Source organism: Rhinoderma darwinii, chromosome 4 (assembly GCF_050947455.1).
Source record: "Rhinoderma darwinii isolate aRhiDar2 chromosome 4, aRhiDar2.hap1, whole genome shotgun sequence".
Lineage (NCBI taxonomy): Eukaryota > Metazoa > Chordata > Amphibia > Anura > Rhinodermatidae > Rhinoderma > Rhinoderma darwinii.
The window spans coordinates 124,948,392-124,973,159 of NC_134690.1; the positions used below are offsets into that span (position 1 = coordinate 124,948,392).

A 24,768-nucleotide genomic window follows, 5' to 3' on the forward strand; every position below is an offset into this window, starting at 1 on the left:
CCCACCAATCACAAGAACGGGGGGTCCCATATCCCCCAATACTCATTAGAATCTGGCTTTAATGAGCACATCCCATTTTCGTGGCCTATGGATATTCATGGCTTATCCCATATCTAATTGTTGGGAATCTGACTGCTGGGATATGGGATATGCTTGGAATGTCCTTGTTTGGAATACCACATTAATAATATTTGTTAGCATAATGCATCTATATGTATACTTGTTGAATAGTCAGAAATAAATCAAATAAATATAATACAATACTGTTAGGTTAAGTAAACAGACGATAAATCTGTTGATCCAAATAAGTTCCCCTAGATTTGTAACAACTCATTTAAAATATTATATAAAAATTCCGTCTTACCTACAAGCTGGTAGAGTTTCATCATTTAAGTATTCATTCAGAACCTTGGCTATTGCAGTCAGACTGTTACTCATTCTGTACATGTCTCTGCCTTGAATGCCTAGGATGTCATTAAATATGCTTGTAATGTTCCTAATTTCCATCAAGAGTACGTGGTGAAATGAATGCTCCATGTTATTCAACTGATTCACCAAATATGTCACACATGTTTTTGCCATTGTCTGCAAATGAAAAACAATTTGAGCTGAGAAATAAGCGTTAACCAGAAATACATAATAAATAAGATCCTATTAGTAAATATGTAATAATACTAGGTTTCACTTATGTTTAATCATTTTGAAGTTACATTAATTTAATATTTTTCCATTCATGTCAAAAACTACATTCCAAATTCTGCTGGCTTCTGTTTTTTGTAACCAAGTGCAGAGCACTGTGGGAGCGCAAAATTACAGTTACGAGGTTAGCTGTTATGTCACATGTGTGACCTCAGAGTAGAGCTAATCTGGTGTCTGCTTCCAAGGGTGAATATTAAAAGCAACTATGCATATGAACTGAAACTAACGTGATGAATTAGCTCAAAATCATTGGTACAGGAGAACTAAAGGAAAACTTTAGCAAAGTTATGTACTCATAACTGTTTATGAGAGTGAAATGCTGAAACAGAATTCCCCCTACAAGAGACCTCTGAATGTACAACTTTTTCTGATTTTGTTAGATTTTTTATTTAAAAAGTGCATGTCATATCATATATTATAGCTGTATTTTGCCTTGTAGTTGTTTCCATTGAGATCAATGGACATTTTTTGGGAAGGAGTCTGCATTACTAGCTAGCTCCCAGAGATGCATGTGGGCTATTATCTGGAAGTTCCTTTCCCAGTTTAGGAGAGTCTTCTCTTGCGCATGAATACAAAAAGGCACAGGGGGTGCTATAGAAGTTGTATTTGCAAAACTGATAGACTTACAGAGGAGGATGGGAAAGAGAGAAGTGTCTGTGTATACTTCTATGCAGGTGAGTGTATGGGTGACCAAAGCTCTCCGTAGTATTCAAAATGATTGTGCCCATATCTATAATAGGAAGAACAGCTCTGGAACACAAATTGCTGCAATACCATGTGAAATACTGTGTAGACTAAAAGGAACATTCACAATCATATGTATGTTTATAAGTATTTGCATTAAGATTTTCTTTACATTATAATTGGATCAAGTTATTGCAATATGAGCAAATCCCTAATACGGTGTTGTGACATAAATCACAAACAGAGAAGGGAAGCCAGTGGGAAATCAAATCCTCAAGTTTAACGTGTCCGCCACCTTCTATAGAGACCCGTAGTCTGCCTATGGGACTTAAACTGTAGACTGATATAAATCATCAATATCCAATTGATGGATTACAGGAAATAATTTTATATCCAGTGTATTTAGTCTTGATGAGCGCCTGATGCTCTGACAGATATACATAACTATAGCTAATTAAGAACTCTTGTATAAGATAGTTTGTATTTTGGGTTTAGTATTTATTCCGTCAACATGACGAAACCTTTGCACAACTGAGACAAACAGAAACCATTGGCACCGGATCCGTCACCATTGAAATCAATTTTTGTCAGTCAGGGCTCTATTCTGACGGAAACCTCCAACGGAACATCAGAATAGAGCCCTAACGGATATGTGAACGAAGCCTAAGCGTTAGACAACAAGACAGAAGGAACAAATATTGCAGTAGAACTTTGTTACATGCTAAATTTAGTTTAGATAGCAGGACTACTCTCTTAGAGGTGAATAAGCAGTAAATGAGCAGATGATGTGAGAATTTTCACTTTTCTGACAAATATCAAATACAGAACAAGAGTAGGAGAAACTTTCTCGTCCTACTTGTGTAAGTATAAGGTTTAGGAGCTTTTATACTTTGATATTGTAGACATACATGTAAAAAAAAAAAAAAGGCATTATGGGAAACTTAAAGAAAGTAACCCCAAATTGAGTTCTTATAGTTGTTAAATTCTAAGCAATGATGTATTGTATTGGTTATTTGTATTCAAAGTTCCTTCTGTTCCAGATGGATAACTCAAGTCTCCTTCACTATGTGGGGTGTAAGGTAAATAATAACCATTTTGAACATATTCCTTACTTACAGATATGGTGGCCATTTTTTCATATTCTTACAACATGGTATAAGGTGTCTAAAACGAATGAGGCGCCATTTGCCTCTATTACCTTTTCCCTATGGGTGGAGAGAACCAGACTCCTCTCCCCACAGGAACAGCAGGATTAGGATACAAAGTAGAGGTAATTTTGGCACAAGGGTCATGAAAATGGGGAGGGGGGAGACAATCAAACACCAGGCGTTTCTGTTTTAGATGAGAATACGGTTGTGCTGGTATGAATCACAATCCGAAGAGAGGGCCTATTTTAATTTTGCCATTAAGTCCCCATACTTCCATACTTGTATGTACGACCATGTTACTATGAACACAAATATATACATATGCAAAGTATAGCATATCTAACATTATATAACATTTGAATATATGTAGTCTTCATTTACTTAGCAGTTTTTATGTTGCTTTTGCAAACTTTCAAGATCCTGCAGCTAACATGAACTAGTGAAAAGGATTATGCAATAGTTGTTTGAAAAGAAACATCCAGTAGTTTTATATCCTTTATCGGTGCAGAACAAGTCACAAGTATCAATGACCTTATTCATTGCTTATCATAGCCGTCTGGTCCTGGCCAAGATTCTCTGCACTCGCTCGACACATGCAGTCACACACATTACCTCTGCTTTTGGACACTGACCAGTGCTCATGCTTGCTGTGGCAGTGAATCAATAAACTCTGTATTCATATAGTCTTGATAACTGGAGCCAGACCAGAAATAAGTATACTTTTATAGGGTGGCATGGATTTATTTAATTCTGTTTAAAGAGATATTGTAATCACTTTGAAAATTTGCCAAATTCTGTGGATTTTTTCTAGCACTAAGTATTGTAGAGTTAGAAGTTCTGAATACAATATTAAAATATTATTCAGTAACACTATGGGGGTATTATTCAGTCACTATGTGGTTATGGTGTGGCGGTATTATTCAGTAACAGTATGGTGGTACTATTCAGTAACAGTATGGGGGTATTATTCAGTCACTATGTGGTTATGGTATGGCAGTATTATTCAGTAACAGTATGGGGGTATTATTTAGTCACTATGTGGATATGGTGTGGCGGTATTATTCAGTAACAGTATGGGGGTATTATTCAGTCACTATGTTGTTATGGTGTGTTGGTATTATTCAGTTACAATATGGGGGTATTACTCAGTCACTATGTAACGAGGGGGGTAGGGAAACGGACAAGTGAGCCCTAATCTACCCGCCACTCTGTCCCTGCCTACTTGCAACGACCCGCCCTAGGCGACGGGGTACAACTGGGCGGTGGTCCCTACGCTCAGTAAGTGCACGAGACAAACAGACAAGGGTACACAAAGCTAAGGGAAAAGGGGCAGTTGCCCATGGCAACACCGTGAGCAACAAGAGTGGTGAACGAGCCGAGTCAAACCAGGAGAGAACGAGGTACCAAACGCAGAGCAGGAGAGTAGTCAGTAAGCCAGGGTCAGTATGGAGCAGGATCAAATAGTTAGAAGCTGTAGCTGGGCCAGGAAACCACACGAGAAGAATCACAAGCAAAGGAGGAACAGGAAAGGCAGGTATAAATAGACAGAGGGCGGAAGCTAGCTCCGTCTGGCCAGGCTGCGATAGGCTCTCCCACTCCTAAGCCTGCCATCCTGAGTGGTGGAAGATGGAGTCAGTCTCAGAGACATAGACTCAGGTGCAGAATGATTACCTATGGGCGTATACACAGAAGTTGTGCCTGGCAGATCCTTTACAGTACCCCCCCCCCCTTTTATGAGGGGCCACCGGACCCTTTCTAAGTGGACCTGGTTTATTGGGGAAACGAAGGTGGAACCTCCTGACCAATACCCCAGCGTGAACATCCCGGGCGGGTACCCAAGTCCTCTCCTCAGGCCCGTATCCTCTCCAATGGACCAGGTACTGGAGGGAGCCTTGGACCCTCAGGGGTGAGAACGGGAACAGGAGGTTTCCTCGAGGTTTCCTCGAGGGAGCCAAGGACGGGGAGCAGCGTTTAAGGAGGGAGGCATGAAACACGTCGTGTATACGAAAAGATGGGGGCAACTCCAGTCGGAAGGAGACAGGATTGAGGACTTCAATGACCTTATACGGCCCAATAAACCGGGAAGCAAACTTCTTGGACGGGACCTTAAGGCGCAAGTTCCTAGACGATAACCACACCAGATCCCCGACTATAAACAAGGGGTTAGCAGAACGTCTTCTATCAGCCTGAGTTTTTTGTACGCTCTGGGACGCCTCTAGGTTCTTCTGAACCTGGGCCCAGACTGTGCACAGTTCCCGATGAACGACCTCTACCTCGAGATTGTTGGAACTACCAGGTGAAGCGGAGGAGAACCGGGGATTAAACCCAAAATTACAGAAAAAGGGGGAGACCCCTGACGAATTACTGACCCGGTTATTAAGGGAAAATTCGGCGAGGGGAATGAATGAGACCCAGTCATATTGACAGTCAGAGATAAAACACCTTAAATATTGTTCTATAGATTGATTAGTCCTCTCCGTTTGGCCATTAGTTTCAGGATGGAAGGCAGAGGAGAAAGACAGATCAATCTCCAACTTTTTACAGAAGGCTCTCCAAAACAATGAAACAAATTGTACCCCTCTGTCCGAAACAATATTGACAGGGACCCCATGGAGACGCAGGATGTGTTTGACGAACAAGGTAGCTAACGTCTTGGCATTGGGTAGTTTCTTGAGGGGTACAAAGTGGCACATCTTACTGAAGCGGTTTACTACAACCCACACCACCGACTTGCCTTGAGATGGAGGCAAATCGGTAATAAAATTCATGGAGATATGGGTCCAAGGTCTCTGGGGAATGGGCAAAGAACGTAGTAAGCCCGCTGGTCGGGACATGGGAGTCTTGGACCTAGCACAAACCTCACAAGCGGCGACGTAGGCCTTAACGTCTTTAGGCAACCCAGGCCACCAATAGTTTCTGGCAATGAGGTGTTTGGTACCCAGGACGCCTGGATGACCAGATAGTGCGGAGTCATGACTTTCCTTAAGTACCCTTAGCCGGAATTGCAGGGGAACAAACAGCTTGTCCTCAGGAAGGTTCCCGGGAGCTGAACCTTGATCAGCCGCAATTTCAGAGACTAAATCAGAATCAAAAGAAGAAATGATTATACCCGGAGGCAAAATACAAGAAGGATCTTCCTCCGAAAGAGGGCTGGCCATGAAGCTACGCGACAGTGCATCGGCCTTAATATTATTAGACGCAGCCCTATAGGTAACCAAAAAGTTAAAAAGGTAAAAAATAGCGCCCATCGAGCTTGTCTCGGGTTTAGCCTCCGGGCAGATTCTAGGAAAACCAGATTCTTGTGGTCGGTAAGGACCGATACCTGGTGCCTAGCCCCCTCCAGGAAGTGGTGCCACTCTTCAAATGCCCATTTAATGGCTAAGAGTTCGTGGTTGCCAATATCATAGTTACTCTCAGTGGGCGAAAACTTCCTGGAGAAGTAGGCACAGGGGCGGAGATGGGTGAGGGACCTGGTACCCTGGGACAAGACAGCCCCCACTCCCACCTCGGATGCGTCAACCTCCACGATAAATGGCTCCATTTGGTTGGGCTGAACCAGCACCGGGGCCGAGATAAAACACTTCTTAAGGAACTCAAAAGCCTGGACAGCCTCAGGAGGCCAGTGGAGGAGATCAGCACCTTTGCGAGTGAGGTCCGTAAGAGGCTTAGCAATGACCGAGAGGTTAGCAATAAATCTCCTGTAATAATTAGCGAACCCCAAGAAACACTGTAACGCCTTCAGGGAGGCAGGTTGGACCCATTCCGCCACAGCCTGGACCTTGGCAGGGTCCATGCGGAATTCATGAGGAGTGAGGATTTGACCTAAAAATGGTATCTCCTGTACCCCAAACACACATTTTTCGGTTTTCGCAAACAGTTTGTTTTCCCGAAGGACCTGGAGCACCTTCCTGACATGCTCAATGTGGGAGGACCAGTCCTTGGAAAACACCAGTATGTCATCAAGGTACACTACAAGAAATACCCCCAGGTAATCTCTTAAAATCTCATTTATGAAATTCTGGAAGACTGCAGGAGCGTTACACAACCCAAAGGGCATGACGAGGTATTCGAAATGACCTTCGGGCGTGTTAAACGCAGTCTTCCACTCATCCCCCTCTTTGATGCGGATAAGGTTATACGCCCCCCGTAGATCAAACTTAGAGAACCATTGTGCCCCCTGAACCTGATTAAAGAGATCAGGAATCAAAGGAAGGGGATACTGGTTCCTTACAGTGACCTTATTCAAGTTACGGTAGTCAATGCATGGCCTAAGACCACCATCCTTCTTCCCTACGAAGAAGAAGCCAGCACCTACCGGAGAAGTAGAGGGGCGAATGTAACCCTTGGCCAGGCATTCCTGGATATACTCTCTCATGGCTTCACATTCGGGACAAGAAGGATTAAATATCCTACCCTTAGGGAGCTTAGCTCCTGGTACCAATTCGATAGCGCAATCGTATTCTCTATGAGGAGGTAACACTTCGGAGGCCTCCTTAGAGAAAACATCAGCGAAGTCCTGAACAAACTCAGGTAGCGTGTTCACCTCCTCAGGGGGGGAAATAGAATTAACAGAAAAACATGACGTCAAGCATTCATTACCCCATTTGGTAAGCTCCCCAGTATTCCAGTCAAACGTGGGATTATGCAACTGCAACCAGGGAAGGCCTAAAACCAAATCGGACGATAATCACTGCATCAATAGTACAGAGCACTGCTCCAAATGCATGGAGCCAACAAGGAGTTCAAAAACAGGGGTATGCTGTGTAAAATAACCATTAGCAAGAGGAGTGGAGTCGATACCCACTACCGGGACAGGTTTAGGCAAATCAATCAAAGGCATGGCTAGAGACATAGCAAATTCCACAGACATGATATTAGCAGAAGACCCTGAATCCACGAAGACACTGCCGGTAGCAGACCTACCACCAAAAGAGACCTGAAAGGGAAGCAAGATTTTATTACGTTTCATATTTACGGGAAATACCTGTGCGCACAAGTGACCTCCCCGATGATCACTTAGGCGCGGAAGTTTTCCGGCTGCTTATTCTTACGCCTAGGACAGGTGTTCACTTGATGTTTGTCATCCCCACAATAGAAGCAGAGACCATTCTTCCTGCGGAACTCTCTACGTTGTCGGGGGGACACGGAGGCCCCGAGTTGCATAGGTACCTCTGAGTCTTCCGTGGAAGAGCGAAGCAACGGGACCTCGGGAGGCATCATGGGGGAGTCAGAGGGGAAAACACAAAACCGTTCAAGTTGTCGTTCCCTGAAACGTTGGTCAAGTCGTACCGCTAAAGCCATAACCTGGTCTAAGGAGTCAGGACAGGGATAGCTAACTAGCAGGTCTTTCAGGGCGTTCGACAGACACAACCTAAACTGGCACCTTAAGGCAGGGTCATTCCACCGAGAAGCTACGCACCACTTCCTAAAGTCAGAGCAATACTCCTCCACAGGTCTCTTACCCTGACGTAAGGTCACCAGCTGACTCTCGGCAAAGGCAGTCCTGTCAGTCTCGTCATAAATGAGTCCGAGAGCAGAAAAGAAACGGTCAACGGAGGAAAGTTCAGGGGCGTCAGGAGCCAGGGAGAAGGCCCATTCTTGGGGCCCTTCCTGGAGCCGGGACATAATTGTACCCGCCCGCTGGCTCTCAGAACCTGAGGAGTGGGGCTTTAAGCGAAAGTAGAGCTTACAACTCTCCCGAAAGGAGAGAAAAGTCCTCCGGTCCCCTGAGAACCGGTCAGGCAACTTGAGGTGGGGTTCAAGAGGTGAGGTGAGGGGTACTACCATGGCAGCGTCAGGCTGGTTGACCCTCTGAGCCAGGGCCTGGACCTGTAGGGAGAGACCCTGCATTTGCTGGGCCAGGGTCTCAAGGGGGTCCATAGTAGTGTCAGGGACCAGGGTAGACTAGGTATATGGGCTTGTGATTATGTAACGAGGGGGGTAGGGAAACGGACAAGTGAGCCCTAATCTACCCGCCACTCTGTCCCTGCCTACTTGCAACGACCCGCCCTAGGCGACGGGGTACAACTGGGCGGCGGTCCCTACGCTCAGTAAGTGCACGAGACAAACAGACAAGGGTACACAAAGCTAAGGGAAAAGGGGCAGTTGCCCATGGCAACACCGTGAGCAACAAGAGTGGTGAACGAGCCGAGTCAAAGAAGGAGAGAACGAGGTACCAAACGCAGAGCAGGAGAGTAGTCAGTAAGCCAGGGTCAGTATGGAGCAGGATCAAATAGTTAGAAGCTGTAGCTGGGCCAGGAAACCACACGAGAAGAATCACAAGCAAAGGAGGAACAGGAAAGGCAGGTATAAATAGACAGAGGGCGGGAGCTAGCTCCGTCTGGCCAGGCTGCGATAGGCTCTCCCACTCCTAAGCCTGCCATTCTGAGTGGTGGAAGATGGAGTCAGTCTCAGAGACATAGACTCAGGTGCAGACTGATTACCTATGGGCGTATACACAGAAGTTATCCCTGCCAGATCCTTTACACACTATGTGGTTATGTGTGGCTGTATTATTCAGTATCAGTATGGGGATATTACTCAGTCACTATGTGGTTATAGTGTGGCGGTATTATTTAGTTACAATATGGGGGTATTATAGCGGTATGATTCAATAACTGTACATGTGTGTGTGTATATATATATATATATATATATATATATATGTATATATATATATATATATATATATATATATATATATATATATATATGGGCTTGACAAAGACCCTGTGAGGGTTGAAACATTGCAGGTGATGTTTTGGTGAATAAAATACAAAAAACGTTTCCACAGGAGTTCTGCGGTTTCCTCTTTATTTATATAAAGAGGACGGTACTTCTCTGCTTTGCTGCTGACGGTGCACTCAAACTGACATGTGACGTGTCACTTAACATTGCCATGGAATGTATATCAGACTCAGTGCAGCGCCGGGGCTGAAGCAGAGAAGGAGCGCCCAGTGGTAAGTGAAAGCCAATGCTCGAACCCTGGGCATCCAAGGCATTATTTATACTTTGTGGGGACACTTGGGGGACATTATACTGTGTGGGGGAACTAAAGGAGACATTATACTGTGGGGGCGTGCAATAAGGGGCATTATACTGTGTGAGGGCATTAAAGGGGGCATTATACTGGGGGGCTGCTATGGGGACATTATACTGTAAGGGGCATATATGGGGGCATTGCACTGTGTGGGGGGCACTAATGGCACATTATACTGTGAGGGCATTCAAGGGGGCATTATACTGCTTGGTGGGTACTTAAGAGGACAATATACGGTGTGGGGGACACTAAAGGGGGCATTATACTGTGTGTGGGGGCATAAGGGGGTATTATACTGTGGGAGCAGTAAAGGTGGCATTATGCAGTTTGTGGCAGATAAGGGAGTATTATAATGTGGGGGCAGCTATGGGGACACTATACTGTATAAGGGGCACTAAAGTGGCATTATACTGTGTGGGGACAATTTACTGTGTGGGGGCACTAAAAAGAGCATTATACTGTGTGGGGGCATTATACTCTTTTATGGGGCGTTTTATTATGATGGGGTGGGTGCCGAAAGAAAATTTTGCACAGGGCGCCATCTTTCCTAGGGCCAGCCCTGTAAGTACACAATGAACTTCAGCTTGTGTGGTGCCATAAACTACTAGTTACAGATGGTATCTCTCCTTTTATCCACTCATACAGAATGGTTTTCCTATACCAATCCAGCTGTATGAACAACAACACATTGCGTGAGTGTAAAGATCTGGAATCTAGGCAAAATATAAATGTATGTGACAACACATAAGGAAGCTGCAAACAACGCAGCCAGGCGTATGAACTAGGAAACCTGTTTCTACAGCAGCAATGGCTGAAGGACAACTGTATTGTGTTTGTATTGGAGGTTCCAAGAGCGAGTTAATCAATAATCAAACACAGTTTTTGCCAGTTTAAATGTGCAAAAATATATAGTACTGCACATTTGTTTAACTTTAACACAACTAGCAGACAAACCTCTTACATAGTTATGCTTCAGCTCCACTGAGAGAAATAGGGCATGGGCACATATCAAAAACATTGTCTGCCTTGATGTATTCCAGTTGTGGTTTTACATTTCTGGGAGGTCTAAGGCAAGAGAAAAAACACATAAATCTTGCACCTATCAAGCTTTATGTCAATATGTGTGATTGTGTGAAGTACAGTATGCTTGTATGACACATGGGCCCCCTAAATGTCACGTCACTTCTGCTGTGCCTATGGAAAAAAATCCCTTTATAATTGCGGTTTATCCATCTATGCATATATATTTTGAGCAGTGCAATAATCCATATCACATACTCAAAAATAGTCAGACATGTAATGATTTTTTTTCCAACTTCAACCGATAATAAGTATCTATAATGTTAATTTCTTCATCTTCAGTACCAACATTAAAAGATCTAACCAAGAGAACTCCTTGAATCATTCATGTTTTAAAACGTTCTTGGCATTAAATCATTGTTGTGTCATCTTTAGAAGTATTTGACACAAGTAATGAAAGTTTTCTGTGAGCAACCTGTACATTAAAGAATAAAAAAAATGTATTGATAAAAATTAAAATGTATGATTGGCTTCAATTCACTGTAACTCTCTCCTTTGGAAACAGACTCCTCCCCCAGTTTCCCTAATCGCCGTTCTCGGTTCGATAAAGTTTCCGAGACATATCCGGGAAGTTTTCTCTCAACGTTTTCCTCTAATCTATGAACTTTCTTCCAATATTAAATTTTTACTTAATCCCTCCATTCCTCATAGCCTTACTTCCTCCATGGTGCAGGTCTGGTTATCGGCAGGTCTCTTTAATTTAGCAGATGTGGTGAATACCTCTACTCAAGAACTGCACTCGTTTGACTTGATATGGAAGTCGCTCCATATCCCTAATGGGGAGTGGTTCCACTATTATCAAAAAATACATTTTGTTTGATCCTGTTTTGAATCTACTATAGTGTTTTCTTCTACTATGTTGAGAGACTTTGCTGTGCCGGGGAACTGACTCAGGGTCTTATATCAAACATTTATTAAATTCTTATCTTATCAATTTGTACCACTTAGAAGGATAATGTAGATAATGTAAACTATACAGGTTGCTCCTGTATAGTATCTAATGGTACTTTCCTTTTTCCTATTTTTTTTTCCTCAATGTGTAGACCTTGGACTGCTGTCATAAAGTGCCTATATTTAGATGAGTATGGTTGATGTTGTTTCTCTATATTTACAACTCCTCTATTGTAACGTATACTATATACAATAGGTTCTAACCATTGGGACCTATGGCCTTTATCAATATCTTTTTTTTTCTGTTTGCTTGTGATGCTTTACTCCTTTATTTTAGCCTCCTGTCCAATTTTTTTCAAAATAGTGGTGTTATTTTTCGATTTGCTTTTGTGATATTCTAAAACTTCCTACTAAAATTTTTTTTTCTAAATACATTTATTGACACCACCTAGAGTCCCCCATCTTCGTTCCCTGTAACTCCCAAAAGCAAGTTATCTAGAAATCTTTCGGTCGAGTATGCATTTTTATTGTAATGGGGAGAGAGGAAAAAATGTGCTGCCACACCAGGGAACAGTGGGACTGCCCTCATACACATTAGATTCTTGACAATTATGACTGATGAAGTCAATCAAATTTGCCAACATATATTTAGTGTTTATGTCCAGCGTATATTATATAAATGCATAATATGATACTGCTACTGGGGAAGGATCCTGCCTACCCAACCAAACTTGATCCGGCATTGGGTAACGTATAAAGTGATTTATTTTCCAACGATTTACTGTGGAACATATGAAAATACAGGCCACTTAGTTATAAGAACATTTTGCTGAAGATTCACTAGTGTAACTTTATAGTGATAGAAACCCAGGAATGACTCCTTTAGGGTTTAATTGCTTAGATATATGTAGTCAAGGACACATAAAAGACAAACAAAACCTAAATCATAAGTGTAAAACTAGTAGCCTGTATAATATACTAGTCAACATTAGTGTCCCTTTCTAATGGTAAAACTAACATAGCTGTGTGAGTCAGTTAAAACAGTGTTCAGTGCCTTGAGTTTCAGATCAGGAAGGTCTTAAATATCAACTCATCACGTGAGAACAGGAGTCTGATACGGACCACATTTAGCACAGGTCAATACTTCCGCTTCTCATGCTGCCAAAAGCCGCGTACAGTATTCTTAACTAGGATAAAACAGCTGAGTAAACAGCAGATACACCATCAATTGCATTTCCGCTGATGGAAATGTCATCACTACATATTAGTGTCCCTTTCAATGCATTTACTAACAAAGATGACAACTAGAATATCAATTTGCGGACACTGATATTCCAGTTAGCTGACTAGGTTGAGCCAGTACAGAGTCTACTGTTACTTCCTGGAATGAATACAAAGTAATCACTTTGAAAGACGAAATAAGTTTGATGTTTCCAAATCAGTTTAGATTTCAGTGATACTAGTTAAGAACATGAACTACTTATAAAGTTTATTAATATTTAAATAAATAAAAAAGCTTAAACAGAAGGAAAGCCTGTGTTTTTTCAGAGCTATATTAGAGAACATAAATTCTGTTTTAAGAAAAAAAGCACTTTTAGGCCTCATGCAGACTGATGCCGTATTACAGCTTCTTTGAAGATCCCAGATATACGTAGCTGTAATACGGCACTTATAGAAGTCTTTGGGGCCGAACATTCCATGTTCCATCATATGCCATATTAGGAAGACATTCTCCTCTAGGTTCTTTTCAGACAGTATTTACTAACAGGTTTAACCCCTTGGAGACGCATCCATTTTTTGCATTTTCATTTTTGTTTTCTCTTCCCCACCTTGCAAAAGCCATAACTTTTTCATTTTTGTATTGATAAAGCCGTATGAGGGCTTGTTTTCTGCGGGACAAGTTGTAGTTTTCCATGGCATTATTTATTGTGCCATATAATATACTGGGAGACTGAAAAAAAATATTTGTGGGGTGGAATTGGAATAAAAAAGCGATTCCATCTTTGTTTTTTGGGTTTCGTATTTACGACATACATCGTGCAGTAAAAATGACAAGTTCATTTTATTATACGGGTCGATACGATTATGGAGATACCAAATTTATACCTTTTATCATGTTTTACCACTATTATAAAGAAAAAAATGCTTTTAGTTAAAAAGAAAATAGTTTTTTGTCACCACATTCTGAGAGCCATAACTTTTTTATTTGTCTTTTGATTTAGCGGTGCGATGGCTTACTTTTGCGGGGCGAGCTGTATTTTTTTATTTTTTACCATTTTGGGGTACATGCACCCAATGTTCCCTCTAAGTCTTGGCTTAGCTCCTGAGCTAAGCTCCTGAGCGGGGCAGTTAGGAAGCAGGGCAAGTCTCCATCAATGGTGGGCAATCCGATGACCAATTGTAATACCCCCGGTAAACGCTAATATAGTGTACTGTCATGATCTGTGGGTATTGTGGACCCAATGGGCCATACCGCCTTGACGGTATGGCAGCTGGCCAACAGGATACAAGTCAAAGTCTATAGTTCGTATAGGTGTACCTGTGGTAACTTCAGACAGTAGCAGGATAGGCTTGGATGGGACCTTGGCAGCAGGCAGACACCAGGTGTGGTGTAACAAGACAGGCGTAGTAAACAGCGCAACATGACTCCAACTCTACACGGCACTGGAACAAGATAGCACGGGTTACAGGGTACAAGTAGCCGGAACGGGACAACTGGAACTGGAAAACACTCAAGGGACAGACACGGGTAGGTACAAACATAGCTCAGGCAATCCAGGAAGGGTCAGGGCCCTACTTATAGTCCAGGGATCTGGGAGCAATCAGCTCAAATCTAAAACATGTGAGTGCTCTGGCTCATAGAGGCCGGGAATGAGCTCGAGCGCGCACCCTAGTGGTCACTGCAGGACAGGACGGCCGCATGTGCTGGCATCTCTGGGGAGGACGACGTGTGCAGGAAGAAAGAAGTCTGCGGTCAGCAACCGCGGACGTTACAGTATCCCCCCTCTTACGCCCCCTCCTCTTGGGACCAGAGGGGGAGAGAAACCTCTGCAGGAGGGTAGGGCCATTGAGGTTCTCCTCTGGCTCCCAGGACCTCTCTTCTGGACCAAACCCCCTTTAATCCACCAAATAAAAAGTTCTTCCTCCTACTCTCTTGGTGTCCAGGATCTCCTTAACTTCAAATGCATCTGATGAACCGCTGGGAGCAACTGCAGGACTAGGAAGCTTGGTGTAGCGGTTCAGGACCACAGGCTTTACGAGGGAGACATGGAAGGAGTTGGGAATCTTGAGGGTAGGAGGCAGCCAAAGCTTGTAGGAGACAGGGTTGATCTGTTGCAAGATCTCGAAGGGTCCGAGGAACCTGGGAGCAAACTTGCATGATGGCTCCCTCAGCCGAATATTTCTGGAGGACAGCCAGACCTTGGTACCTGGAAGAAACTGAGGCGGCTCTCTTCTCCTCATATCTGCCTTTCGCTTCTTGCGGTCGACTGCCTGCAGAATAGAGGACCGGGTTTGCTGCCAAATCTGTAGAAAGTCCCGGAATGGAAAGTCAGCTCCAGGCACCTGGGACGAAGCAGACAGAGGGAGAGGAATACGTGGATGTTGGCCGTAGACTATGAAGAATGGTGTGGAGGCGGTGGACTCACTTATGTGGTTGTTATAGGAGAACTCAGCACAAGGAAGTAGCTGCACCAAGTCATCATGCTGCCTGGAGATATAGTGTCGTAAGTAGTTCTACATGATCTGATTTATCCCCTCAACTTAGACCGTTGGACTGGGGGTGGTAGGCTGAGGAAAAGTCCAACTTTATATCGAGGAGTTTACAGAGGGCCCTCCAGAACTTTGAGGAGAACTGAACCCCCCGATCAGACACGTTATGCAGAGGTAGGCCATGCAGGTGAAAGATGTGTTGGATGAAGAGGTTGGCCAGTCGAGAAGCAGAAGGTAGGCCGGTCAGTGGAACAAAATGAGCCATCTTTGAGAATCGGTCCACCACCACCCAGACCGTACTGCATCTAGCAGAGTGAGGCAGATTCGTGACGAAGTCCGTTGCAATATGCTGCCAGGGAGCATTGGGCACAGGCAGCGGCTCAAGCAGGCCAGCTGGTTTGGAGCGAGCAACTTTGTTTGCTGCGGACACCGTGCAGGAAGAGACAAAGTCCATGATGTGTTTGGGCAACGTGGGCCACCAGAACTGACAGGCAATCAGGTCTAGGGTTTTACGGACAGCCGCGTGACCTGCCAGTTTAGAACTGTGTCCCCAGCGGAGGATTCTTCTTCTGTCTGCCAGACACACAAAAGTCATCCCCGGAGGGATGTCTCTAACTTGCAGAGGGTTGAGAGAGATGATGCAGGATGGATCAATGATATTTTGTGGAGGCTCCATGATGTCCTCTGTCACTAACGAACTGGTCAAAGCATCGGCTCTCACATTCTTGTCAGCAGGACGGTAATGGAGCTCAAACTGAAACCGGGCAAAGAACAGCGTCTTGTGTTCAGTGAAAACCAGGATGGGATGAGCTGCGCCCTCTAGTAGGTGTCTCCACTCCTCCAGAGCTAGTTTGATGGCCAATAACTCCCGATCCCCAATCGAGTAATTTCGTTCTGCGGAAGAGAAAAGCTTGGAGTAAAAGCCACATACCATTGTCTTGCCTTTGGGACCTCTCTGAAGCAGATGTGCGCCAGCACCAACAGAGGAGGCGCCCACCTCAAACGAAAACTGTAGAGATACATCAGGAGGATTGAGCCTGACGTGAAGGCACTCTTCAAGCTATTGAATGCGGCCTCTGACTCCGGAGTCCACACCTTGGCGTACATGCCTTTTTTGGTGAGGATAGAGATGGGAGAGGTTAGTGAGGAGAAGTTTGGGATGAACTGTCGATAAAAGTTGGCGAATCCCAAGAAACGCTGTACGGTCCTTAAGCCTTGCGGGCGTGGCCATTCTAGGGTGGCCTTTACCTCCTCAGGATCCATCTTGAGACCCTGATCCGATAATGTAGCCCAGGAAGGGTAGAGACTTTCTCTCAAACACGCACTTCTCCAGCTTGGCATACAGACGATTCTCCCTTAATTGCAGCAAAACTTGATGGACATGTCTCTGATGCGTTACTGGATCTTGGGAAAAAGTCAGAATGTCATCGAGATAGACCACAACACAGACATAGGGGAGGTCTCGAAATACGTCATTGATGAACTCTTGGAAGACTGAGGGAGCGTTACACAGACCGAAGGGCATTACCAGGTATTCATAGTGCCCGTTTCGAGTGTTCAATGCCGTCTTCCATTCGTCACCCCGGCGAATCCGGATTAGGTTGTAAGCCCCACGCATGTCTAGTTTAGAAAAATGTTTGGCTCCTCGTATGCGATCAAACCTTTCTGAAATCAATGGCAACGGATATCTATTTTTTACTGTGATCTGGTTGAGACCTCGGTAGTCGATGCAGGGTCGAGGAGATCCCTCCCTCTTTTTGACGAAGAAGAGCCCAGCTCCTGCCGGTGAGCAGGACTTCCGTATGAAGCCCCTCTCCATATTCTCCTTAACATAGGTGGACATGGACTGAGTCTCTGGCAAGGAGAGAGGATATACCCTACCACGGGGAAGGGATGCACCAGAAATCAGCTCGATAGGACAATCATACGCCCGGTGTGGGGGCAGCGTCTCTGCCTCCTTCTTGCTGAAGACATCTGAGAATGTAGAATAATGACAAGGCAATCCTGGCAAGGACTAAGGCAGAGGAGGCTGGGCCGGATGAATCTGTACCAGGCAGCGGTTGAGACACTCGGGACCTCACTGGAGGACCTCTCCAGAATTCTAGTCCAGGACTGGGGCATGTAGTCGGAGCCAGGGCAGGTCCAGCAGCACAGGGTTAATGGCCTTAGACAGGACAAAGAATGAGATGAGCTCGGAATGAAGGGCTCCCAATTGGAGCTTCAGTGGCTTGGTCACAGCTACAACCGGGTCAGCAGAGATAGTTCATTCACCAATGCAACAATCAAAGGCCTCTCCAGAAGGGTTGTGGGCAACTGGAGAAGATCCACCAGGTCTATCCTAATGAAGTTAGCTGCGAATCCAAAGCCCAGATAAGCAGAGACCCGGAGCGTTTTTTCACCAGACGCCATAGTCACGGGAAAGGACAATTTAGAAGAAAATCCTTCTTCACCCAGGGTTATCTCTCCAACCAACCCTAGACTCTAGGGCTTTTGGGGGTTACGGACGCACAAGATGGCCTCCGAGGCCATAATAAAGACAGAGTCCTGAAGTGCGTCTGCGTTGTTTCTCCTGGGTAGACAGCTTTAAATGGTCCATCCACAAAGACTCATTTGGAGGAACAGCTGATGAAGACAAAGTAGGAGCCGGACTAGAGGGTCCTCCCTCCCGACAGGCCTCTTGGAGCCGTTCTCGGATCCTTATGTCAATCCGGGTGGCTAGAAGGATGAGGTCATCCAGGGTAGATGGCAGATCTCGGGCGGCAAGCTCGTCCTTAATCTCAGGGGACAGTCCCTGCCAGAATGTAGCAACCAAGGCCTTGTTGTTCCACAACAACTCTCTCGCCAGGGTGCGGAAGTGGATGGCGTACTCGCCCATTGAAGTGTCTCCCTGGCAAAGGTTCAGCAAGGAGGCAGCTGTCGACGAGACTCATCCAGGCTCCTCAAACACCGTGCGAAATGTCCGTAGGAACCCCTGGAAGTCACAGGTCTCTGTTCCTTGTCTCTCCCAAATAGGGTTCGCCCATGCTAGGGCCCTGCCAGTGAGGAGAGAGACGATGAAAGCGACTCCTGCGCCATCAGTAGAAAATGCCCCTGCATACAGACTGAAGTGGATCTGGCACTGATTCAAAAATCCCCTGCAGGTCCTCGCGTCTCCATCATAGTGAGGAGGCAGTGGCAGAGAAAATCGTGGATCAGCACTGCCAGGAGGTGCAGTCGGAGGGCCTGTACTGCCAGGAGGTGTAGGAGGAGGAACGGCAGCTTGCACATCCAGCTGATGTGCAATAATATTCAACGCCTGGAGGAGTTGGTTCTGTCAAGACCGGAGGTCTAGCATATCCACCCGCAGCACTTGTGACATCATCATGGTCTTGGATTGACCAGCGGGATCCATGGCCTGAGCATACTGTCACAATCTTTGTGTATTGTGGATCCACTGGGCCGTACCGCCTTGACAGTATACAAGTCAAAGTCTATAGTTCATATAGGTGTACCTGTGGTAACTTCAGACAGTAGAAGGATATGCTCGGATGGGACCTTGGCAGCAGGCAGAAACCAGGCGCGGTGTAACAAGACAGGTGTAGTAAACAGCACAACAGGACTCCAACTCTACAAGGCACTGGAATAAGATAGCACGGGATACAGGGTACAGGTAGCAGGAACGGGAACACTGGAACTGGAAAACACAAAAGCGACCATTTGCAGAGACAGACATGGGTAGGTACAAACAATGCTCAGGCAATGCAGGAAGGGGCAGTGCCCTTCTTATAGTCCAGGGATCTGGGTGCAATCAGCTCAAATCTAAAACATGTGTGTGCTCTGGCTCATCGAGGCCGCGAATGAGCTCGAGCGCGCACCCTAGTCGCCACTGCAGGACAGGACACTTGCATGTGCTGGCATCTCTGGGGAGGACGACGTCTGCAGGAAGATCGGAGTCTGCGGTTAGCGAATGCAGACGTTACATGTACTATATAACAGAAGAAAACGTATTATAAATTAGTTTTAATTTCTTTTTTTAAATACTATAATATTACAAGTACACCAGTAAAATAGACAGTTATAAACACCAATTATAGGCATCAATGCCAACAAATACTCCACAGACAGACTGCGGACTATCACCCGCATTTGCAGACCGTGCTCAAATGATAAAATATGGGAGTTCAGTCCGTAAATGCAAAAAATAGTACATGTCCTTTTTCTTGCAGGTCATTTCTATAGCCAGGACACACATCTGGAAATATACGGGAAGGAGTCTCTAGCCCATAGAAGGATCAGTATTTTTATCTGCAATTACAGAATCGAATAACAATCACGGTCATGTGCATGAGGGCTAAGTGATAATAAAGAGCATAAGTAACACTTTTTTTTATAAGTGATCACATGAGTGGGATAGTAAAGATGAGAAGGGCACAACTCAGGTTGAATTGAAAAACAATTAAAGTAATACAATTGAGATATTACTACTAAAAAAAAACCAGGAACATTTCACATGTAAGACTAACATGCTAACCACTACACAACAGACACCACAACATTTAAAGCTCCTTCACAGTCTTATATAAACTTTTCTACCAGTATAAGTCAGTCAACACTCAGCCCCATTACATTAAGTAAAATTGCCAAGAAGTATGGCAACGCACCTTGTAGGGAACAGTGCATGCGACTTATTGATCACTTTTTATTTCATTTTTTTGAGAGCTAAGTTGACCCAAAAATAACAATTTGGGAGGTTTTATTTCTTACTTTACGGCGTTTACCGAGCGGTTTAAATAACGTTATATTGTAATAGTTTGGACATTTATGGATGCGGCGATACCAGTTATGTTAATTTTTTTTAACATTACTTTAGAGAAAAAAATGGGAAAAGTTTTTGTTTTTTTTAATGTATTATTTTTTTTTGGACATTAAAAAAAGCTTTAATTAACTGTATTCTGCTTTTTTTTATACACTACCGTTCAAAAGTTTAGGGTCACTTAGAAATTTCCTTATTTCTGCAAGAAAAGCACAGTTTTTTTTCAATGAAGATAACATTAAATTAATCAGAAATACATTCTATATAGAGATGAGCGAATTTATGATAAGTTCGGATCGGCTGGTTCGCCGAATTTCATGAAAAAGTTCAATTCGGACCGAACTAGTTCGGACCGAACCTGTAATTCAAGAAAGCCCATAAAAATTGTGGCCGTGACAACGGCACGGGCAGCCCATAGAAGTCTATGGAACTCCCATAATGACGGGTGGCTACATGTGTGCACCCGGCATTACGGCAGCGTTGCTAGGCGACGTCAGTAAATAGTCACTGTCCAGGGTGCTGAAAGAGTTAACTGATCGGCAGTAACTCTTTCAGCACCCTGGACAGTGAATTCCGATCACAATATAGAGCAACCTGTAAAAAAAAAAAAAAAGACGTTCGTACTTACCGAGAACTTCCTGCTTCTTCCTCCAGTGCGGCCTCCTGGCCGTTGCCTTGGTGACGCGTCCCTCTCGACATCCGGCCCGAAATCCCTGGATGACGTTTCAGCCAATGTCACCGCTGCAGCCAATCACAGGCCAATCACATGCTGCAGTGGTCACATGGACTGTCGCGTCATCCAGGGATGTCGGGCTGGATGTCAAGAGAGGGACGTGTCACCGTTGCCTTGGTGATGCGTCCCTCTCTTGACATCCGGCCCGACATCCCTGGATGACGTTTCAGCCCATGACTGGCTGACATGACTGGCCTGTGATTGGCTGCAGCGGTCACTTGGACTGAATCGTCATCCCGGGAGGTCGGACTGGAGGAAGAAGCAGGGAGTTATCGGTAAGTAGGAACTACTATTTTTTTTACACGTTGATGTATATTGTAATCGGAAGTCACTGTCCAGGGTGCTGAAACAGTTACTGATGATCGCTTAACTCTTTCAGCACCCTGGACAGTGACTATCTCCTGACGTCGCGTACCGGAAAATCAGTGATTCATAAGCCGGGTTTGGTCAAAACGTGTTCGGCCGGTTCGCTGAAGTTCGGATTCGCTGGGAACCGAACTTTTCACGATGTTCGGACCGAAACCGGGTTCGATTGTCCCGGTTCGCTCATCTACAACTCTATACATTGTTAATGTGCTAAATGACTATTCTAGCTGCAAACGTCTGGTTTTTAATGCAATATCTACATAGGTGTATAGAGGCCCATTTCCAGCAACCATCACTCCAGTGTTCTAATGGTACATTGTGTTTGCTAACTGTGTTAGAAGGCTAATGGATGATTAGAAAACACTTGAAAACCCTTGTGCAATTATGTTAGCACCGCTGTAAACAGTTTTGCGGTTTAGAGGAGCTATAAAACTGACCTTCCTTTGAGCTAGTTGAGAATCTGGAGCATTACATTTGTGGGTTCGATTAAACTCTCAAAATGGATAGAAAAAGAGAGTTTTCATGTGAAACTCGACAGTCTATTCTTGTTATTAGAAATGAAGGCTATTCCATGCGAGAAATTACCAAGAAACTGAAGATTTCCTACAACGGTGTGTACTACTTCCTTCAGAGGACAGCACAAACAGGCTCTAACCAGAGTAGAAAGAGAAGTGGGAGGTCCCACTGCACAACTGAGCAGCAAGACAAGTACATTAGAGTCTCTAGTTTGAGAAATAGACGCCTCACAGGTCCTCAACTGGCAGCTTCATTAAATAGTACCCGCAAAACGCCAGTGTCAATGTCTACAGTGAAGAGGTGACTCCAGGATGCTGGCCTTCAGGGCAGAGTGGCAAAGAAAAAGCCATATCTGAGACTGGCTAATAAAAGGAAAAGATTAATATTGGCAAAAGCACACAGACATTGGACAGAGGAAGATTGGAAAAAAGTGTTATTGACAGACAAATCGAAGTTTGAGGTGTTTGGATCACACAGAAGAACATTTGTGAGACGCAGAACAACTGAAAAGATGCTGGAAGAGTGCCTGATGCCATCTGTCAAGCATGGTGGAGGTAATGTGATGGTCTGGGGTTGCTTTGGTGCTAGTAAAGTGGGAGATTTGTACAAGGTAAAAGGATTTTTTTTTTTATCGAGGCTCCCGTTTGAAAAGTAAACTTGGTAAAATGTAGGGCAGGTCATCCCCTTACCGGGCGCTTAGTTGCCAAACTATATGCTCTGTTCCCGGGCCACCGTTATGACATGTGACTGCAATGTGAGTGCCTGATTCCTACAGGGTCTGCTGTGTGGACAAGAAGTCTTCTTCACTATGCATTCCTATGAGACTCACATTGAGCACCTGCCCTATCTTTCACCAGGTGTACTTTCCAACTGGGGCCACAATAAAATAAATTCACTGGAGTATTCCTTTAAGAAAAAAACTGTAAGTGAGATTACGAGGAGGAAGGAGCTGAGCATTAGTCTTCTGCTGACTCTGGCTACTAGACAAAGTAAGCTCTTCAACCTCTTGACACAAAATGTATTAATTCCATGTAGTTAGCCCAAAGTGCCATAAATGTACGACCCAGGGATGGTGCAGGCACAAAAGCTGTCAGCTGTATATACCAGTTTCCACTCTGCTGTGACACAATGGCTGGGATTGGAGATAACTTCGATTCCAGAAGTTTAACCCCCGAAATGCAGCAGTCAATAGCGACCATAACATCTAAGTGGTTAGACAGAGGTAGTTGACAATTTTGTAGAAATCTTACAGAGAACCTTTCCTTATGTTTCCAACCATTTTCAGATGACAAGTGAATGAGGGTGGGACTTAGCCAAAAGGGCGGGGCTTATTGTTACTGTCTTCTACTGTAGACAGAGCAGTGAGGGAAACATAATTATGCAGCCAGTTGCCTTACTGCCAGAGACATGTTTGTGAGGAAGAGCATGAAAACATTGGCTGATCTCTTGGGACAATATATAAACGCTAATTTATAGGTACCCCAAAGAGACTAAAAGAAACTACAATGTATTACACAAAAACAGTGCCTCATTTAGCTACAACAATGTAAAAATAACAAGTTATTCTTCCGTTAGGCCAAATTTTTTTGTAATAAATGGGGTTAAGTGTAAAAACATGATTTTTTTTCTCTAAATTTAGGGCAATTCAATAATAAGGAGACGCTATTTGACATTTTAACTGCAAGTCCTGTAAAACAAAAAGAGTTGTTTGTTATTTCTCCCTGATCTGAAGGAGTTTGGTGAAAAGACAGACTTTTATTTTGCTTCCCAAGCATAATAAACTATAATCAAGTTGGAAGGCAAAAAATATTCAAGTACTTAAAAAATATTGCAGTCAATGTAATCAAATTAAGAAACAATTTGTGGTAATTGCATTTGGTTCTATGGTTTACAGTGTAATCACGTTCAGTCTCCAGGTCTCCAAGCAATGTCATCGGGATCTATTAAAAGAGTTAATCAAATGTATTTCATTTTAATATTTAACTTTTTACACTCTATATTTGAATGACTTGAAGACTGTTATTGACGGGGTGTTCTGGATGTGTTGTGTCTGGTCAGTATGATAATATACACATAGAGTAACATTCAGTATTATATATTTGTGTTATTCCCCCACAAATCATTAATTGAGGTATAGGACATACAGCGTTGCAACAAAGGGCTGCAATTATATACAAAACTTTGAAACAAACGTTCCAGCAAATATGACAGGAATGTATAAACATCTCAAACCCAAATGTAACTGTGCACAATAACTGAATTCCACAGCATTTTACTCTTGAGAAAGACCCTTCTAAATATATATCTCCAAACAGTCCTGTTTTTGAGGAACTGTCCTGTAAACATATCAACACAGAGCTCAACTGCAGATTCAAATAAAAAAAGGTCATATGTATGTAGTTTTGTAGACATTACATATCAAAATGCAATGGGACTTAAATATCCCACGATTTGGAATTTAAATGGTAATTGGGAGTGCACTATTTTCTACTCCAGATCTCTTCCACAAAAAATTATCAGCACCACTATTTAAAAATGTGTTCCCTAGCAAATATTGCTACTATATAAAATTCTTGGTCAGAAATTGCCATGGTGCATGTGAATCTGGAAATATTTATAATTTTGTTGCAACTTTAGTTCTCTATGATAGGTTTAGACAAAGGGTGCACAATTGGCAGCCAACAATGCCATGTCAGTAAGTAAAGGTGCAGCAGCAGGGACAGGTAGGTAAATATTAATGGTGAAATGCGTGGCTGGCTCTAATGGGGGGCACTATGTGGCTAGCACTAATGGCTGGCATCACTGGTATTCTCTCTTTCCTAATCTTTGATGTGTCATGCACTACCTTCTCAGGCCATGTACTAGGCATAACACTGCATAAGTTTTACCCAGAATAATCTAAGAGTAAAGAGTTACACTTATAGTATATTCACCGGATATTACATAAATATATGATAAGCAGGGGTCCTATTATCAAGACCCCCATATATTAGGACAATAGCAGTCCCCTGACTCGCTGTTTCACACTCAAGATAAAAGTAGATAAATTCGGGAAGTGGCCATGCATGATGCTGCTTTCTCTATTGCAGTTTATGGGAGTTGTGGAACA

The 24,768-nt window shown here is 43.8% G+C and overlaps 1 protein-coding gene across 1 annotated transcript in view; it reads right to left on the reverse strand.

Annotated features, from left to right (window-relative positions):
- Positions 1 to 24,768, reverse strand: part of VEPH1 (ventricular zone expressed PH domain containing 1) — a 409,378-nt gene that overhangs the window by 252,183 nt on the left and 132,427 nt on the right. The window contains exon 7 of the mRNA XM_075864020.1: positions 365 to 585. Within this exon, the coding sequence (XP_075720135.1) occupies positions 365 to 585 (221 nt within the window). The remainder of the gene's footprint in view (positions 1 to 364; positions 586 to 24,768) is intronic.